This window comes from Sander lucioperca, chromosome 4 (genome assembly GCF_008315115.2).
Source record: "Sander lucioperca isolate FBNREF2018 chromosome 4, SLUC_FBN_1.2, whole genome shotgun sequence".
In the NCBI taxonomy this organism is placed as follows: Eukaryota; Metazoa; Chordata; class Actinopteri; order Perciformes; family Percidae; genus Sander; species Sander lucioperca.
In genome coordinates, this window is record NC_050176.1 from 20225347 (window position 1) to 20244367 (window position 19021).

The window sequence follows — 19021 nt, forward strand, 5'->3', positions numbered from 1 at the left end:
TGTTTCCACATGCCCTTCATGTCTGCATTATATCCAAAATTATAAAAACACCAAAGGCTTTATGTGGCGACAAGAGCACTCTATCAACAAAGTGTGACTGAGGCTTGTTAATCTATGTCTGCACTGATAGGCCTACGCGTTCGCTCAGAGTTTTTCCATCATGTTAATGACTCACAGTGCCAGTTAAAACAGTTTAAGAATCACACCACAAAATCTGTCAACTGCGTAGAGCATTGAAAATGTCATTAGAGGCAAGTATTTTAACGTGGACTAGAGTCATTGTTTGTTTCTGCAGTTACCATGGCAATAACATAACTCCCTGACAAAAAGGGGAAGTTGATGTATTCATTCTCAAACTTTCTCTGGCTCTTTGCAGACATGTAAGAGACATGTCTCGGTTCTTATTCATACACTCTTTCTCTCTGCGACTTATTCACACCTGCAACAACATGAGGTGAACATATATTGCATACAGTGCCTAAGCATGTACTGTAATAATAATATTATGCTAAACCTGTGAAAGACATGTACATTAAAGGCCTATTTACACTGCAAGGCCTATTTTGGTATTTTACAAACATCATTAAACATACTTCTGAGATTAGGCTGTAAAGTTTAAGTCAAGTTTAAGTTTTACATGAATTTGTAACTAAACTAACTTTTATTCATTTATCAAATTGTGCAAAAAAAATGCTAAAACCTCAAATAGGTTAAAATTAAGTCATAGATTGTAAAAATAGTCGACGTAGTGGACTGCTGTTTTGAAACCTCGTGTTTGTCAATTTCACCATCTTGGTTTTTTGAAACCGGACAAGATGATTTTTGACGAGAGGGTGGCGCAGGGGAGGACGACGCGGCCATCCCAGTGTTGTTTATGGTTGCAAAAGCTCTGCTCTAAGCTAAACGCTAAAGAGGGAAAGGTAGCGATTTTCAACCCTTCTGACGCGAGTCATCCAGTGGAGATTTTCTGGCTGGGAAACGCGGACCTCCAGGTACTGCCGCCATTCGGCAAACAAATTCCCTTTAGTTACCAGCTAACTCTAATGGTAGCTAGCTAGCTAGCTTGGTTGGCAGAATGCTGAACTTGACATTTTTATGCAACAAAAATGTTCCAATTAACTTTGATGAAGTGAAAACACACAGTGAGAGGTTCAACGTTTAAAATGAAAACACGGACAACGTCCAAAAACAAGTTCACGGCTATTTTAAAGGTCCCATGGCATGAACATTTCACTTTATGGAGGTTTTTTAACATTAATATGAGTTCCCCCAGCCTGCCTATGGTCCCCCAGTGGCTAGAAATGGTGATAGGTGTAAACCCAGCCCTGGGTATCCTGCTCTGCCTTTGAGAAAATGAAAGCTCAGATGGGCCGATCTGGAATCTTCCCCTTATGACGTCATAAGGGGAAAGGTTACCTCCACTTTCTCTGCTTTGCCCGCCCAGAGAATTTGGCCCGCCCATGAGAAAGAGAGACATCATGGCTTGCAAACAAGCGAAGCATGGCAGTTGGTCAAGGCCACACCCCCACCCTCCACCTTGCCCCCCCCTCTCTCCTCCTCAATAGCATTTAAAGCTACAGACACAGAAATGGCACATCATAAGGAAAGCTCATTGTGGGACTGGCTCTAGTGGCTGTAATTCTGCACCAAGGCTGAATTTCGGGAAAAAGACTTCAGATACAGTATTAGGGGACCACTAAGGCCTATAAAAAAGCATCCAAAAAGCAGCAAGTCATAGGACCTTTAATGTACAAAGAGCCATGGTTAGCTCTGTCATGATTGACAGGTCCTAAAGCATCCCCTGCCATTCTTGCCATTTTTAAAATAAATGGGACCATAATTTACTAAATGAACACCACACTGTATTGAAGATTTGAAACTAGCATTTGAGACCATAAACTTATTATGAAAATGTTTACTGAGGTAATAAATCAAGTAAGAAGTAGGGTCATTTTCCCATTGACTTTTAAAAATAACAACTTCTTTTTGGAGCCAGTGGAGTCGCCCCCTGCTGGAAATTAGATAGAATGCAGATTTAAGTCACTTCCGCATTGGCTTCACTTGTCAGACCCGGAAGCCTCGTCCGTTATCTTTACAGTCCAAGTTCCAAGTGTGTTGCACCTGTAACCATGCCCAACAATGATGTCACGCTATACTGACACACCCTGGAGTACACTTATACATTACTGTTGGATGCTGATAAGTTAAACAAGTTTGGTAAAATTTTATATTTCTGTTATCATCAACCATTTCAATGAAAAAGACCCAAACTAACAATTAACTGATCCTATTAACAATTAATAATTGAGCACTGTCTGTATTGTCAAAGGCTGATATGCCCTATAGTTTATTTCTCTGTACCATAGAGCACTGTTATCCAAAAACTATTAAAAATACTTTAATGAGCCACGCTGTTTCACTAGGTAACATGTTCCTTAATTACTATGAACATGGGCACAGTGGTTTATTTTCTTTTTCTTACTGCTACCTTCCAGTAGGAAGGTAGCAGTAAGAAATGCCTTAAATAGCACCTAATTTATAAGAGTTATTAGTATTTATTAATTTATAGTCCCCAACAAATGGTTGTTTACATTTAACATTTCTCACCCAAAGCATTGTGCGTTTACACCTGCAAAGCCTTGTTGCCTTACCGCCACCAACTGTCCATATGTGGAATTGCGTGAAACCGGGAGAATAATAATGTATAATCAGTGCTTAGAATCAAATGGTAGGGAAGAGGTTAAAAACTCTGCAACCTTTGAACATCATAAATGAGATTTCCTTTTCAGTCATCAACAAATGATGTTGTCTCTTCTGTTACGGTGAAAGGAAAAAAAATAAATTGGGAATATTTCATCTACCAGCTGGATTTTATTAGCAATACAGCCCCATAAAATCATCCAACAAATGCTAAGATATTGTAGAAATACTTAGGTCCAAGAGTGTGCATTGAATTTGATATTAACATGAATAACGTATAGGATTAACACTTTCATTACATGTATAAACATATCAGGGGTCAAATTCATGTCTTCAATCTAAATGTGTTCCTAATGTATCAAAGGCAGACTAAAGGTTTACTGTATGTCTCAACACTGTAGTTTGTGATCATTCTGTGCACACTTTCCTGATGGTTTCTAGACTATATATGCATAAATTAATTGTTTGCATCACAGAAGGTTTACATATACATGGCTATTAAATTAGTGAGTTGGATGTAAGGCAGCAATCACCAACTGTACTCACTCTAACTACAGTAACTTGAGTTTAAATACGTCACTCACTTTTAAAACAACAAAGCACTGGAGAGAAAAAAAGCCCTACATGCCTGGCTACCATATTAACTTTGAAAAAGTGGAAATTAGCACCACTGATGAATAATGTGAAGAAAGAAGGAGAGGAAACCAAATTTGATGGTGGGTGAGAAAAAGCGGACTTTATAAAGCAAGTGGATGTTGGCCATTTTACAGCTCTCATACAAAAGGCTTACAAAAAGCGCACGCACGCACACACAAACACACACACACACACACACACACACACACACACACAGTGTTCTCACACCAGCTGAAGTAGTGGATGACACGGGGTGACGTGAAGGACAATGAATGATAAAACAAAATATATCTTAAGGTGCTTTAACAATTGTTTTGTTGTGAGAAAAAAACAAACATAAATCATATTCACTGAGCATGACTAAGATGGAAACTGCCCATAATTCCAAATGGTATATAACATGAAACAGCAAGCTGCTTACTTTGACAACAGGGTTAAAAGATGCCACCGAAGTCTGCGGTTAAATGACTGAAGGTTTTTGATAAAATGCTATCTAATCCTGCATCTGACTTAAATAATTCAACATAAAACATCATGACTTATGGCATAATTATAGCCCATGAACTATTGTGTATTCGGTCACTCAGCATCTATCTGGACAATGATACAATACAATAACAATCCTTCAAATGTGGGTTTGCTGCTGTTGAAAAATATTAGAAAAACATCCTGTTGTTCCTTCCTTTCTGAAATCGTCATAGTTCGACCAGCACTTGTCCTCTAATAAATATAATACCTAAAAAGGTCGGTAACCTTTTTGCATACACTTTCCAAACATGACCAATACACAGCAAAAGCCCCGACAGACATATTAACGTCTAGTGTGTAAAATCTGAAGTGAAATTTGAGATAAAACAAACACAAAATTGTGTTCAAGTTCCATTAAAGTGCATCAATCCTAGTGTGACGATGAAGAACCGAGAAGTCGGAAATATTTTTGTGTTCTCTAATCTAATACTTTAAATCTAATGTATCAGATTTAGACAGCAAGTGCAACAGTATCAATATTTTTCACACTTCCACATTTGCAATATTTGAAATGGTGGCTTAATAATGATTAATGATAGTCTTTCATATCCCCAAATTCTTATCAACCAATCAATACCTTAGACAACACATTGACACATGCACACACTCTTTTCCACGTGTAAGTCGGCTGCAATCCCTTCAACACGTCTCGTCTGCTGATGGAATGCTGTTTTTACAACACTCTCTGCACTGAATGTCTTTGGGGATATCTGTAATTGAACACTGAAATGAAATGGTAAGTTTGAGATACTGCAGAAAAAAAGAAAAAAAGAAAAAGGTGATCGTGGTGATCTAACTGCCCTTTAACAGAAAGAAAAGCATCACTGCGGTGCCCTTTTTCCTATCATTGACCGTTTGCGTAGTTCCTTCGATATCCTTCCATTACAGTCAAAAGTTAAAGGTCACTGACCGGAGCACGAACGTTTGGGTTCTCCATGATAGAAAAATAAGGATAAAAAGATAAGATTAAAAAAAACGTTATTTCATAGAAGTCTTCCATTAAAGATGGCTAGTTAGAGCTAAATGTTCTGTCTGTGTGAAGCTGAAGAGCCACACATACACGCAAACACACAACTGCGACAGGTCTTGGGGCGGCGACCAGTGTTGGGAGGTGGTGTCCTGCGGGTGCTGTGGGCGACGGATGTGTCACAGAAAGGGGCGGAGCCAGAGCGGGGCGGAGGGAAGTCTGGAATCATCATTATAGCTGCTTCACGTAGTTCCCTGGGAAGGTTCCAAACAACTTGCTCCTTCGGGAGGTTCCTTTCAAAAACAAAGAGCAATAAAATGAGATTGTCAGTGCTTCCAAACTCTGGCTGAAACTTGGCAGCAGCAGTCACTGATCTTATTCCAGCTCACTGCAGTCTGGAAACCAGCCAAACCTAGAGATCAAACTGAATCGCATGAAAACACCTTCAAAGGGCAAGTTCTTCCTAAAAGAATGTAAAGATTTACACGGCAGCAGATTCTCAGGGCCATCAGACTTACTCAGCTGTGCAGGATAATGTTGACTTGAGCGTCATGTTGTAAATATGTGGTGGGATCACAGTGCCACCTAGTGGCCTCGGTTTGTTGATATTTGCTCAATACCCCTACATCATTGTGCCAACCAGACCACAAACCCAGGATATACAGTTACAGCGTCTATCTGACCTACTGTATCTGTTCATAGTGTACAACTGTTGCCCAGCTGTTCTGTAAGATAAATGTATCTAGTATCATAACTACACAACCCTGCAGTCCCTCCTCTTACCAACAAACCAGCCATCATCACACTTCTCCATCACATCTACAATGTCGCCCTCCTTCAGCTCCAGCTCGTCCTCGTTGCGAGGCCCGTAGTTGTACACGGCCTGGTACCTGTGTTAGAAAAACTCATGGTGAACTGACATTCTTCTTGATATTCTACAGTAATGTTACACTTTTTTTTTTTTTTTTTTTTTAATATGATCATTTTTTTCTCCTTTATCCAGTATTTTCTCCATCTGTTTGTGTTTAAATGTTAAACCAATGAAGCAAATGTAAAAAAAACTTTAAAAAGTTAAACTTTTAACATATTTTTAACAATTTAAACATATTGTATACCTTGCTAAGCCTTCAGTTTAGCACTAAGAGATATCTTTTTTTTCCCCCTTGGATAACAGCGAATCAGTGGAATAATAAAATGTATAACTTACGGGTCTCCTCCACCACGGAGTGCATCCTGAACTAATCGCTGTGACAAAGACAGAAATAGACAGACAGAAAGTTAAAATCTGGTATTTGTGAGGCTTTTGTTTAGGGTTTGAGGAGGTCAAAGGGTAAGACTTGTCCAATGTTGTCGCTTATGACGAATAAGGTATAATTTCAATTTTGACCAAAATCCTTTAAAAACAAACATGAATAGACCAACCAAACACTCAAAGCAGAAATACTAGTGTACAGTATGAGCATGGTTGAATGAAGACATGCCCCCCTACCCTTCGCCCTCTAACGGGGGACAGATAGGACCTCCGGAACAAGATGGGGCTACGAGGAGGTTTACCGCCAACAACTGGATCCTGCTTAACAGGCAGAAAGACCAGAAGCAACACACCGATAATCTTCAACAGTAAACGAGTCAGCAGCCTTCACTGTGAGCTGAACACACAAGCACAAAGGCTAATGACGTGCTCTAAAACATAATCCATCAGCATGCCAATGCCAATCCTCCTAAACACACCACAGTACAACCAACACGAGCAAGAACAAGAATGTTTCCGTTGTCCATAAATCATCACTATATCACTTACAGGATAGTGCACAATGTATGTTAGGGTGCAAACGACGTAGTAGTTTCAGCTATGGCTGCAAAAAAACTATTATTTTCCATATCTGTTAATCTGTTGACACATTTTGATTAATCGTTTAGTTACTAAACATAGCAAAAATAGTGAGAAATGCCCATCACAATTTACCAGATTGTATTTTTGTCCAACAAACGGTCCAAAACCTCAATTTAGAATGATATAAAACAAAAACGCATCAAATTGTCACATAATTTTCCTCGCATAAATAACAAACGATTAATCAGATTTGAAAACGTGTTGTCCATTCATTTTCTGTCAATTGATTAGTTGCCTAATCACTTCAACCATAGTCTCAGTCTCAGTAATGTCAACGACACAAAAGTTAGAGAAAGGTATCATCAGATGAGTTCTTCTCATAATCCTTGGCACCACAAGCACAATCTACATCAACGCCATCATCTCCACATTCCAGCTTTACCTTCACCTTGGGAGACCTACATCCTGGATGGGGTACAGTTGGGGAAGAGCGTGGAGTGGCGAGGGGAGGAGAGGCGGGTTTAGTGGGAGTCAGGGTGGGAAGGGGAATAGGCGACTCTGAGTTGGGGCAGGATGTGACCAGATGAGACAGACAGACAGAGCTTGGGGGGTGACAGACAGAGCGCTGTGAGGGAACGTTTGGAGAGGGGTGAGAGGAGTGAAAAGGAGATGGGGAGACGAGCGGAGAGGGAGAGACTGAAGGGAGCGGCGATGTCATGAGGTGAGGCAGGGATGGGGGCCGAGGGGAGACAGGGGGAGAGGGAGGGATGGTGTTACGATCCTGCTGTTGTGACCGGGAGAAAGAAGACAAAGGAGTAAAAGAAGAAATAGAAGATGAAGGAGTAAAAGAAGTAGAAGATGAAGGAGTAAAAGAAGAAGATGATGGAGAAAACGAAGAAATAGAAGACGACGAAGGAGTAAAGGAAGAAATGGAAGATGAAGGTGTGAAAGTAGAAGTAGATGAAGGAGTTAAAGAAGTAGAAGATAAAGGTGTGAAAGCAGAAGTAGAAGATGAAGAAGGAGTGAAAGCAGAAGTCGAAGAAGAGGAAGGGGCAGGTAAGGATGTCAGAGGTGGTGGTATGGAGGGTGAGGGGAGGCCGGGGGGAGGAAACCGTGTCAAAGTGGAAGGAGAGACATCAGCCTATAGAGGTAATGACACACACATCAATTCTGAGTCACAGAAGCTAAATGCTGAGGATTTTTACTGAGCCCAGGAAAGGACGTGGAGAAAAATATTTTAAATGCATGCTTTTAAAAAACAACAGTTTGCTGTGCAATAGTGATATTTTAAGACTTGAGTGTCCATGCAATTCCTCTTTGATTGTTAATGCACGAATAAAATGTAAAAAATTCCCTCTCTCATGTAAAGTACTTTATCCTTACGCTTACATTTGAGATCACTCCCTGTTTACCATGTGGGGCACTACTCTAATTGTTCACCGTTGTGGGTGTGAAATAGACCCACTATATAGCAGCATCAAAAATGATTTAATAAACATATAGGTTATTTTCACAGCAGTTGTGTCATAGTAGGAAAAGCGCAGGCGTTATTAAAAACATTATCGATGGCACATGAACAGAATGTTCATGTGTCCCAATAAGCCATGGAAGTGTGACAGTGAGCCAGGACCTTAAAACTGAAGCAGCTAAATGGAAATCAGCAAATATTAATTTGACAATTTACACTTTCCTACTGTGACACGTCAAAATGTCTTCTGTGAAAAAAAAAGGCCTATGGAACACAAAGACTGTTTCACTCTGCACAAAGTCACATGCACTGCTGTAGATGAGGGTATAAAACAGGTAATCTAACACACTCCTCAATCTCCAGTATTGTTAGGAAACATCTGTCACCATAGATGCCTTGATCATTAAACATTTTAGTTATATAACATATTACTTCCCTGTAAATGCATCCAGACTTGTGGCTGCGTGACACAAGTACATTGACCTTTGTGTCAAACCTTTTAAAAGAAGGCAAAAGTAGTTCTATTTTTTCTCGGATTTAAAACACTTCCCTCCATCTCCCTTCCAGGGCCCTGTAGTGTTTCTCTCAAAGCTCACACCATGCTCTACCTGTGGACTGAGTCTCTCATTTAAACCTTTAATGTCCTCCTCTCTGTCCTCTCTAGCTTCATCCTCTTCCTCAATGAACAACTCAGTATATCCCCTTCCTGTCACCGATGGTGGTCTCTGAGGCTCGACTGGTTGCTCGTTCAGAGTTTTTGAATGCCCTCCCCAAGTGATGGGTAGTGGCTCCATAGTCATAGGCTTGTGAAACTGCCCCTCTAACCGAACGCTGCCTGCCGAGTCGCTGGCTGGAGTGACTGCTGCGGGTTTCACTGCTGGCTGATGGGATCCTTCTACTTTTAGCGTAAACCTGTTCTGGGATTCATCGGTCAGCGTAGCTGGTGGGGAATCTACCAAAGACAATCTTGAAAAGTAAGCATCGTCTTTACTGGTAGAACCATCCAGAACCATGGACAACAGCTCGTCATAAGGGTCTTTTACTTGCAGCTCAACTTCAGGGATTATGCTGCTTTTGTGTACTTCCACATTTGACTTGTGCCGTGGTGGAACCTGTGTGGGTGACTTTATTGGCTCTGGCACTGTGCAGGACAAAACCTCTGGCTTAAAAATGTGTAATGCTTGGGCTATTCCTTTGCCACTGTTGTATCGCAGTGAAGAGACAGGCAATGGAGAGGTAAATGAGGAATGAGGAAGGGGAGGAGGAGGAGGTGGAGGTGGTTGAGAGAATGGCACGGCAGGGGGGGTGTGACCTAAACTGTGTCTCCCTTCTTTAAAAGGAGGAGTTATGGGAAACCTCTGGGGCAGCATGGCGAAGCCTCTTTGTGACGGCGCATTGGGCTCCTGAGCCTTTAGGAAAGGTGTAAGGTCAGTGGGGAGGGGGGGAGGGGGTGGTGTGGGCGGTACAGGGGTGGTTGAGAGGGAGCAAGCTGGGGTAGACCCTGATGGGTCCAACGTGAGAGACAGCCACTCGTTGGTGATAGCTTGCAGGTCAAGCCTTCTCAACAGGGGGTGAGGGGAGGGCAGGTCACGAGTAGTGGAGGATGGAGGTAGATGGTAGAAAGGCTCCATGAAAGTGAAGTGAAAAAGAAGGAACAGTGTAATTTATAAAACTGGAACACAGAGTACACTGTGTTTTGTATGTGTGTGTGTATGTGTGTGTGTGTGTGTGTGTGTGTGTGTGTGTGTGTGTGTGTGTGTCATTTGAGGGCTAAACAGAGCTTAAAGGCTGTATTGACTCCCTTATGCAGATTATATTTACGTATTTATTTAAATATATTAACAAACTGTTTTTTTACATGTTACTTTTTGAGAATGTAAAATATTTGTTAGCATTTGTGATGTTAGTCAATAACCAATACTCACGTTCACATAAATAAATACCCACAAATTATGAGTCAATTAATTTATAAAAGTAGCTCAACGTGCTTTATTCTAACCAGCACTTTAAAACAAACTGCTGGTTAGAATTGTGTTACTCTATTGTATTGGTATATTGTATTCTATTGTCACATTGTTGTAGTGATTTTCCTACCTTGATGGGTGTAGAGCTTGGTGTCCTGTTGCCAGGGTAACTATGTGAGTCTACATGGTGGGCCGAGCTCTTGGCCGGGGAGCGCTTGACGATGTCAACGTATGACACAGGAAAGATGCCCTGTTTGGTTGTGTCTGGGATCTTTCCCTCGTACCAGTTCTGGTCCACCTGCCTTATCACAATAAGTCTCTCACCCTACACACAGACACACACAGACACACACACACTTAGAGCCACTGTATGGACTTTTTTTGTCACATGTATTGCCTTCTATCACTGTATTGTTTTTTAATGAAGGCAGGATATTCTCAAATTCTACACAGTAGCTTTAACCACATCAAACATATCATCGCTGCCTGGTGGGAACCGTGTAACTACATCTGGATTGTTTTTTTTTATAATTTGAAGAGATTTTGCATCTTTAGAGTTTCTACAATCACTTCAAAGTCCAGTAGATAAACTCCAAACAGTAGAGTTCCTCCTAATTATAATCCATTACAAAACCAGTTAAATTGTTGCAGCTTTTCATTTACACCCAAACAATAAACAGGCTACCTTTCTGAGAGACAGCTCCACGTTCGTATCAGCATTGAAGTTGTAGCGAGCTATTCCCTCTCCGATCTCTCTGACATGTGCTGGCGGAGGAGGACGAATCGGCTGCTGCTTCTCTGAGGATGGCATCTTCTGTTTGTGTGTGCATTAGTGTAAATGTGTGTCGAAGGAGAGAAATCAAAGAGCCAAATGACATATAAGACACAAAATGGTGCACGTCTACGGTCCTCGCATACAGTTTATCAGTTGCACACTTACTTCTACATACGATATAGGTAATATCCCAACTCGTCCGTAGTGCTCCCCTTCATACCAGTTGTTGTCTATTTGCCGGATGATGTTCAATGCATCACCCTTCTTAAATGTCAGCTCCCTGCAACACATTCATGTCATCAAAGTGCCAGCACACAGGTGTGAAGAAGACATGAACTGACCATTTCAACCAGCACAATTATTTCATGTAAACATCAGCCAGAATGAAATAAGACCAAGTACAGCAAAAATTAGCTTTATTCATGCATATATTTAAAGACTGCATAAAATAAATCAGCGGAAGCCATCCAGGTGTGGTGGTTAGGATGTGACGATAAAGTTATCTTAGAAAGCAAAAGAAACTTTGACTTTGTGAAATGCACAAGTATCTGAAATCATAACATTGAATGCAATGAGTCGAGATGTGATAAGCGGTTAGGCATTCGTGCTTTAAAGCTTGGCTTCCTTGTCCAAGCACTGTGCATTTACTGTACTCACTTAGCTGATTGTGCCTTAAAATCATAAATGGCTCTCGCAGGCTGTTTCTGATGGAGGAGAGAGAACAGAATAAGTTGTGTCATCTGTTTATGGGAGACCTAGGAGATGAGAGTGAGAGAAAGAAAGCTGGGCAAAACATAAAATGCAGCTTTTTTTTTTATATTTGTGGAGAAAATGTAACTGTGCCGTGGTATTGTGATGCTAAAGACAAAAAACAAAGTAGCCTGTTGAGGTTCAATCTGAACTTTTTACTTTTACGGTGCCAAACATACCAGGTGTTTTTTTCAAATTATTTTAAAGAAATAAATGGCCTATTTAGTGCTCCTAATGAAGTGCACGTTGGTGTTGAGAATTCTAGAAATCAGCTTCAGTGTTGTACCTCTCTGTCAGGAGTAGGTCTTCTACTCTGGGGTGTGTGGCGTCCATCCATGGTGGAATAACACCTGGAGACATCCTGGTCTGTGATTAGCAGAGACATAAGAAAGGTCATAGGAGTTACCATAATAAACACAATCATGTCCCATGCATGCTCACAATACAAAAACATGCTCTGGGAACGTTCTGGATGGTACAGTGATGACGCCATTCCAACAGGTAAGTGAGGGAATAAAAGCTCAGGGTCAAAAAGTGTGTTTTATTTCCATTATTTTGGAAAAAACAAGGTGATTGCGATACCCACAGTATGACACATGCAGTCAAAAAGATCTGCAACGCAAAATGAAACAAAGGGGAATACAGCCCAAAAATGACTAAATATGATAAAACCATTTATAAACATGAACATAAGAGCAAATGGCTTGAATACGATTGTGGGATTATAAAACGACTCCATAAATAAATCTGCAAAACAGATAAATGTTACAACCAAAACAATAATATAATTATAAACAAACAGATGAATATTCACATTTATTTACTCCAACCAGGGTAATACTGTAAATTCTCAAATATTTCTTTACCTCAATTACAGACTGCACTGTGATTTTCTCTTTCTAACTCATTTAATTCCAATTTTTCCTACTGCAACTCCAACTGCCAATTTTTTTTCAGCATTAAGCTACTGTCAAGCAGAGACAGCATTTGTTTTTCAAATTAGGCTTCCAGTAGCACAAAGGGCATATCCTCCCATTTTAGTAGCAGACCTTTAATGTGAAACTTCAGCAGGAACAAGTGTTTAGTCGCTGACACTAGCAAAATAGGGCCATTATTTTAACACCTGGTTTTACTTGAGAATTTACAGTAAACAGGTCTTACTGAATGTCATACAAATATATAGAAAAGCACAGTTATGGATGTATCCGCTGACCAATGAGAGGAATAGGGCGAGCCCATGCAATACTGAAAGAGATATTGAGGTGTGGAGTATGCATGCATGTATATGTGTGTATGTTTATGCAGAAACAAACTATGTGCAGGTTTGACAAAGTGTACATGTGCATATTTGAGGTGTGACATGTGTATTATCTCCACCTGAATAACAGAGACCATTCCCATTTCCCTGCTCCTCTCCATATTCATTATTGTTTGAGGTGTCTGTGTGGCGTCCGTAACAGGCACTGATTGGTGACTGCAGCCGTGGTGTGGAGGGACCCTCTCTATGTGAGGCATACCCACTGGGGCTCCCATCTGGGTACAAAGATGCAGAGGACTGACCCCCATGCCAACACCCCCTCCTCCCCCGCAATGACGAGCTTCGTTCAGGCACATTTGGCAGCAGTTCGGCCAGTATTCTCCTCAGAATGCTATCATCAGGTGCCCTAGTTCCTCTGTGGCCTCTCTCTGCTTGAATGTGCTCGTATATGTCTCTCAAGGCTGCGTCTAGTGCATCATAAATGGCCTGTTTGGACTTGGGTCTGCTACCTCCATCTCCGCCACCACTGGTTCTTCTAGAGGTAGGTGGTGAGCCCTTTTTCCTGCGGAAAGGCACTGGACTGACCAGGAAGGCCAGCTTGGACATCGCTTGCTGGGACTGTGAGCTTTGGATTTGGGAATGGCTGCTGCTGTGGCTCTGCTGCGAAGGCCTCTGGAGCTCCAGGCGCGCTCTCTCTCTCTCATGGCGCAGCATGGTTGTGAAACGGGTATAAGAGGCCGGGCAGCGCCCTTTGCAAGAGCTGATGAGGTGGCGGTGTTGGTAGCCCTGGCTCTGGCCTAGACTTTGGTGACCAGGGTGGTGGTGGTGATGGTGGTGGTGATGACGGAGGTGGTGGTGGTGGTGAAGGGTGGAAGAGCCGTACAAGCTCTCAGAGGAGGTTAGTGAGCAATGGTCAAAGTCACTCTCACTGCAAAATGAGGAGCCCTCCACCTGGATGAAGTCACTGAGGTCTGACGCAACAGCGTCTTGTTCACTGTCAGAGTAGTCTTGGTTGGCTTGTGGGCCTTGGGGAACAGGAGGAGCAGGAAAGGCCCGCCCGCGACCGGGCTCCGGTCCAACACGAGGCTGGCCCTCAGGTGGGCTACGAGGTCGATGCAAGTGAGCCATGGTGTGAGGTACTGTTCCACTGTTGCCATTATTGTTATTATTGTCTTCCTCTAGTAAAGATTCTATTGAAAAACGGCGTTTTGGAAAACTGGGTGTGCCACCGCCACCACTGCTGGCTCGAGATGACGAGCCACCTGGCGTGGTAGTGCCTGAAGGCACCTCACTATCACCCAAGTTTGGCATGGATTTGGACTTCTGAATAAGGCGCTCATATGCAGAAATGCGGGTTGGCACCATATCGCGTGGCACCTCCATGCCCCAAGAGGGTGTCCAAGGAGAGAGGCGATGCCGATGCAGGTGAGGTTGGCGCTCCAGCTCCAGGATGCGAGTGCGAACCGAGCGAATTACTTCAGATGGGATGAGCTGAGCTCGGTCGATCTGGTGCATCTTTCGATAGAGCTGGAGAAAGCCCGGTGAATCGTGTGCCCGTCGCCGGTGGAGTCGAGGCAGTGAGCGAGTGGAGATGGATCCGGTCGAACCTGAGGGATTCCCATCACAAACCAGTGACCCAGCACTTTCTGAGCGGGTGGCGTTGCGCCCGCCTGAGCCAGAATGCCCATCGTTTAGTAAGTCATCACAGCTGCGTGACTTGAGCTTGCCGGGGATGGGCGGTACCTCCTCCACACTGCTCCATGCCTCTGCATCCTGGCATTTTATCGGCCAACTGTTCTTACAACAGACAGACTGCTTGGAGGAGGAGCTGCCTTCCTGGCTGGAATCCTCATGGCAATGGACAGGGTCAGAGGGGACGGGGGGCAGATAGGGGCGCTGATAAGAACCTGGGGAGTTTAAACTGTTTGGATACATGTTGCATGCGTCCCCACCTTTCAGATGTCCAATAGAAAGCAGCGTGGTGAAAGAGAAGAAGGAGGAAAGCATATTAAGCAAATATACCCATTAAAGGGTTGAAGAGCTGGGGACAGGGAGAAAAATTAGGAGAAATAAGGGTGGAAAAAAAGATGATTTGATGTTTTTTCTTCAGACTTCCACCAATACAAATCAAGGAAACTTATGACCACATCAGACAGACATTATATTGTGAAAAACACAACAAATGACAACAAATCTTTGATTTTCTGGTGATGTGGTAAGTACAGTACACCCATATGATGACAGTCTGGGGAAGAGAAGGGAAAAGAGAAATACAAAGAGAAAAAAAAAAAAAAAAGTGAAAAGGAAGGGTTTGTGTGTATATGTGTGTACCTTTGGCTCTGGAGGGTGAGGCTGGTGAGGAACGAACCACAGGTCTCTTTAAGCTGCTGCTGGGTCTGTAGGCATCCACTGGTTTAGGGGAAGTTACAGCTCTGCTCTGAGACTGGACATTCACTTGGGAACTTGACGGCTCAGACTTCCTTCTCTTCCTGTAGTCACTGGCAGCACTGCAACACAGTCACAGACATCAAAGAGTTTGCAATAGGCACATTGAATTCAGGTACTATCAATGTCTTGTACATTCTATTTACTATATTTCCTGTATTATCAGGATATCAGTATACAAACAATGTATAGACCAAAATATAATAAGTTTAATTTAAATGTATTTTATTTAGGATAAACAAGTTAATGGTGTTTAACACCTGAAATCACCTTCGTGAACTGTGTAAAAACAGTAAAAAAAAAAAAAATCTTTTTTCCAAACCAATAAGAGACAAATTAACTATATATCATGTCATCTTTTTCATGGTCATTTGTGTACTCATTTTTAAGTATTATTCAAGCTCATCCTACTAAAGAACTTGGCTATTATCCGTGTGTAAGAAAAGATGAGACAACAGAGTTGCTGTAACTTGTCTTATACTAAATGTCTAAATCCCCAATGGGCTTTCTGTTCAAAACAAACACACTCAATGTCACTTACATAAATTGCATGGCCTATTCATCTCGTCCCATTTCTGCCCTTTCTTAACCGCAGAAAATGCAACTGAATAAGCAGGCCATTGGTGAATGGGAGTAGGACGAAAGGGAGGAAGGGGGGGGGTTGAGGCTAAGGATAGGAGTTGAAGGGCAGAATCAATAGGTTGGCTGCGTTAATTTATTCTGGCTCAGTTAGTGAAAGGGAGATGCAAAGTGCCCTGCTTCAGTGGCAAAAGCAAATAAAGACAAACACTAATCCTTGCAGAATCGTCATTAATTACAGACACATTAGCTTTTTGCACCAGAGTCAAGGCAAGAAAGAGCAGTTTTGATTCCCTGCTGTTTCACAACAAGGACCACGGCTGTTGAGAGGATGGGGGAGGGGGAAGGGTGGTGATGCAGAGGAAAATAAAAGGAACAGAGGTTACCTCGCAGGTCTCTCCGGAGCCTTGTCAGCAGGAGCGATGTGCAGGGATGTCTGAAATAGGACAGACAACAAAAGAGAAAAGTCAGGTCCGGAAGAACAAAGACTCAAGGCAGAACAGCTCCTAATGCAGAGCCTGCATGCGGTTGTTGCTGTGCCACACTCAAAACGCTCCCCCAGCGTTAGGTGCGATGGATGCTGGTTCCACATGGCACACCTGAGCAAGAAGAGGCCTACCGGTGTAAGCTGTGAAGATAAATTCCTGCTCTCTCTTGGGCTGCTATGGAGGATGATGGCAAAGGTGATATAGCAAAGGATGTTATGAGCTGAGCTCAGGGGGCAAATGCTGCCCTGCAAAATCTGGCATGGATCAGCTGGAATGGGTCTTTAACTGCAAAGGTCTCTCTGAGGATACGCTAACCATCAAATACCATCACACAATAATGTTGGATACAGCAACACGTGTTCCAGTAAAGTACACAATAGAATCAGAAGCAAAGAAAAGAACAGCATTTCAAAGCTATATGTTCAACAGCCTTCACAAAGCAACATAATACTCATTTTGCGGTGGATGGCTGATATGGTGACATGAGATGGCACTGACATGGTGCTACACTACATTACACTAATTTTAAGCAATCATATCTCACATTCTTAACAATATAGATTTAAATTCCTATGATTGGTTAGAAATTGTGAGATTAACAACACTACTGGAACACTCATAAATGTGAGATTACCTCAATGCGCTGGCGAGCGGAGATGTCTGGATTATAATCCAGCCGTTTTTTAGGAGGCTTGAGCCCCAAGCAGCAGCAGTGAGCAGCAGGAAGAGGAGAGGAGGAGGAGGAATAGGAAGAAGGTGAAAATGAGGTGAAGTAGGAGAAGCAGTGGTGACATCATGGGGAGAAACAAAAAAAACAAGAAACATGTGGTAAGAGTGACACCCGTTAGAGAATCCGAGTAACCACAGATGGACTAGTTCACAAACGTTGCACATCTGCTTTGAATGTACAATGCACACATCTACATACACTCAATACACACTAACACACACACACACACACACACACACACACACACACACACACACACCTACATGTTATACACATTCATTCTTATGCACATTCTAATCTATTGATGCTTTAATTCTAGGCTAATCTAAAAAAAACTACAGTATATCAATGCTATAATAAATTAGGCCTACTACACCAACCTTTATACCACACACGCATGCTGCACGCACACACACGCACACACACACACACACACACACACACACAGAAATGTGCCCATGTACCACACACACATGCAGAGTGTGGGAGCAAGCTGTGAAGCAGAAAGCCGAGTGAAGCACAAGCTGCAGTGTTGTGTTTATTTGAGAGTGCAATGGATTGCACTCTCAAATGTTGTGATTTAGTGCTGGTTTACTAATGCAGATAAACTATTATTCACTCAGTCGGTCAACACTCCTTGCGACTTGTCAGCAAAATATACACGCAGACAATGAACTTACCGTGAGATTCTGTCCTAGCTGGACCAGTCAGTGCATGTAGCAAAACCAAACCATCTACACTCTAAGGGCTTATTCAGTGGTGTGAAACATTCTAAATATTGCAGGTAGAAATCTCAACACACAGCCCAACATGACTCTGGGAAGTCATGCCAGCTCCAGATGTGACATTTTCACCTGAACATTTTGAATAAGCCCAACAAATCATCACCTCATGTCATGCCCTGGCAAGCACAGAGGCATGACACGTTGTAAATCAGTCAGCTTGGGGTAATTTGATCCCAGATCTGTGGCTAGAGGCAAACCCTGCCCTGAGCCACTGGGACGTTATTACCACCTACATCCAGCAGAGGGCACTACAGCATTTAGCTTGTAATTATGCAGCGCATTGCTCCAGGGAAAGTGAACATAAACAAAAGCAGACACGAATAAATAAGCAAATGAATAAACGGGGTAAATAAAAGGCTGATTGATTGATGTTAGCATGTGCAAGAGATGTTGAAGAAACTGCACAGACTCAGACTGTTATGCAGAACAAAAGGAAATTAGTTACCGTTTATTAAACTGGCCTATATATTGCATATGGCAATGTTATGATTGATTGATGGACTGTTCTGTGCAGCTCTACCAGCCAAAAAGTCAGCCATCTAAAGCATCTGGAGCACATTGCCTTTTAACCTATTTTCCTGATTTTTTTTTTTCGGGCAAGATGCAACACCGACCTGAAATAAAATGATCCAGGTCTGTGCGTGAACATTTCAGTGCCTGCTAGCCACAAGACCGAAAAACCCAGCAACGCAGAGACATAACACAGCCTGTCACAAGGGTGGGGGGGAGAAGGGGGTCACAGCACCCAACAAGTACCACATGCCCAAACAACTAGCGCCACCCAGTCTATTGGTGGAGGCATTAAAAAAAAAAAAATCATGAGTGGAGAAAGTGTGTGTATGCCTACGGCAGGGTTGTGGTTGAGGGAGTAGCTATGGCCCTGACTTACCGGCCGCCCAAACTCCAGCTCGGAAAAGAACTTATACCAAGGCTCGTTCTCTAAATCTATGTCATCATAGGTCTGGGAAATCATGACAGTGAGAGAGGAGATAGAAGAAAGACAGAAGAAAGATAGTGTGGAAAGAAGTCACACACAAAGAGAGACATGGACCTCATGGTTAGGAATGGACAAAGGTGGCACAGGGAGATGGGCACAGGATGAAGATTTAGACTG

At 42.5% G+C, this 19021-nt stretch overlaps 1 protein-coding gene across 18 annotated transcripts in view; it reads right to left on the reverse strand.

Annotated features, from left to right (window-relative positions):
- Nucleotides 1-3814: 3814 nt before the first annotated feature.
- Nucleotides 3815-19021, reverse strand: part of sorbs2a (sorbin and SH3 domain containing 2a) — a 67608-nt gene continuing 52401 nt past the window's right edge. For 10 of the 18 annotated variants that reach the window (XM_036000952.1, XM_036000951.1, XM_036000958.1 and 7 more), the window contains 16 exons: nt 18797-18868; nt 17027-17083; nt 16291-16340; nt 15212-15387; nt 13000-14832; nt 11909-11988; nt 11530-11627; nt 11038-11152; nt 10783-10911; nt 10228-10422; nt 8742-9758; nt 7108-7806; nt 6321-6401; nt 6039-6076; nt 5615-5721; nt 3815-5124 (listed from right to left, as the gene is read on the reverse strand). In XM_036000952.1, the coding sequence (XP_035856845.1) occupies nt 5063-5124; nt 5615-5721; nt 6039-6076; nt 6321-6401; nt 7108-7806; nt 8742-9758; nt 10228-10422; nt 10783-10911; nt 11038-11152; nt 11530-11627; nt 11909-11988; nt 13000-14832; nt 15212-15387; nt 16291-16340; nt 17027-17083; nt 18797-18868 (4809 nt within the window). In that variant the 3' untranslated portion in view covers nt 3815-5062. The remainder of the gene's footprint in view (nt 5125-5614; nt 5722-6038; nt 6077-6320; nt 6402-7107; nt 7807-8741; nt 9759-10227; nt 10423-10782; nt 10912-11037; nt 11153-11529; nt 11628-11908; nt 11989-12999; nt 14833-15211; nt 15388-16290; nt 16341-17026; nt 17084-18796; nt 18869-19021) is intronic. The other 8 variants (XM_036000955.1, XM_036000954.1, XM_036000956.1 and 5 more) reach the window with 8 other exon arrangements.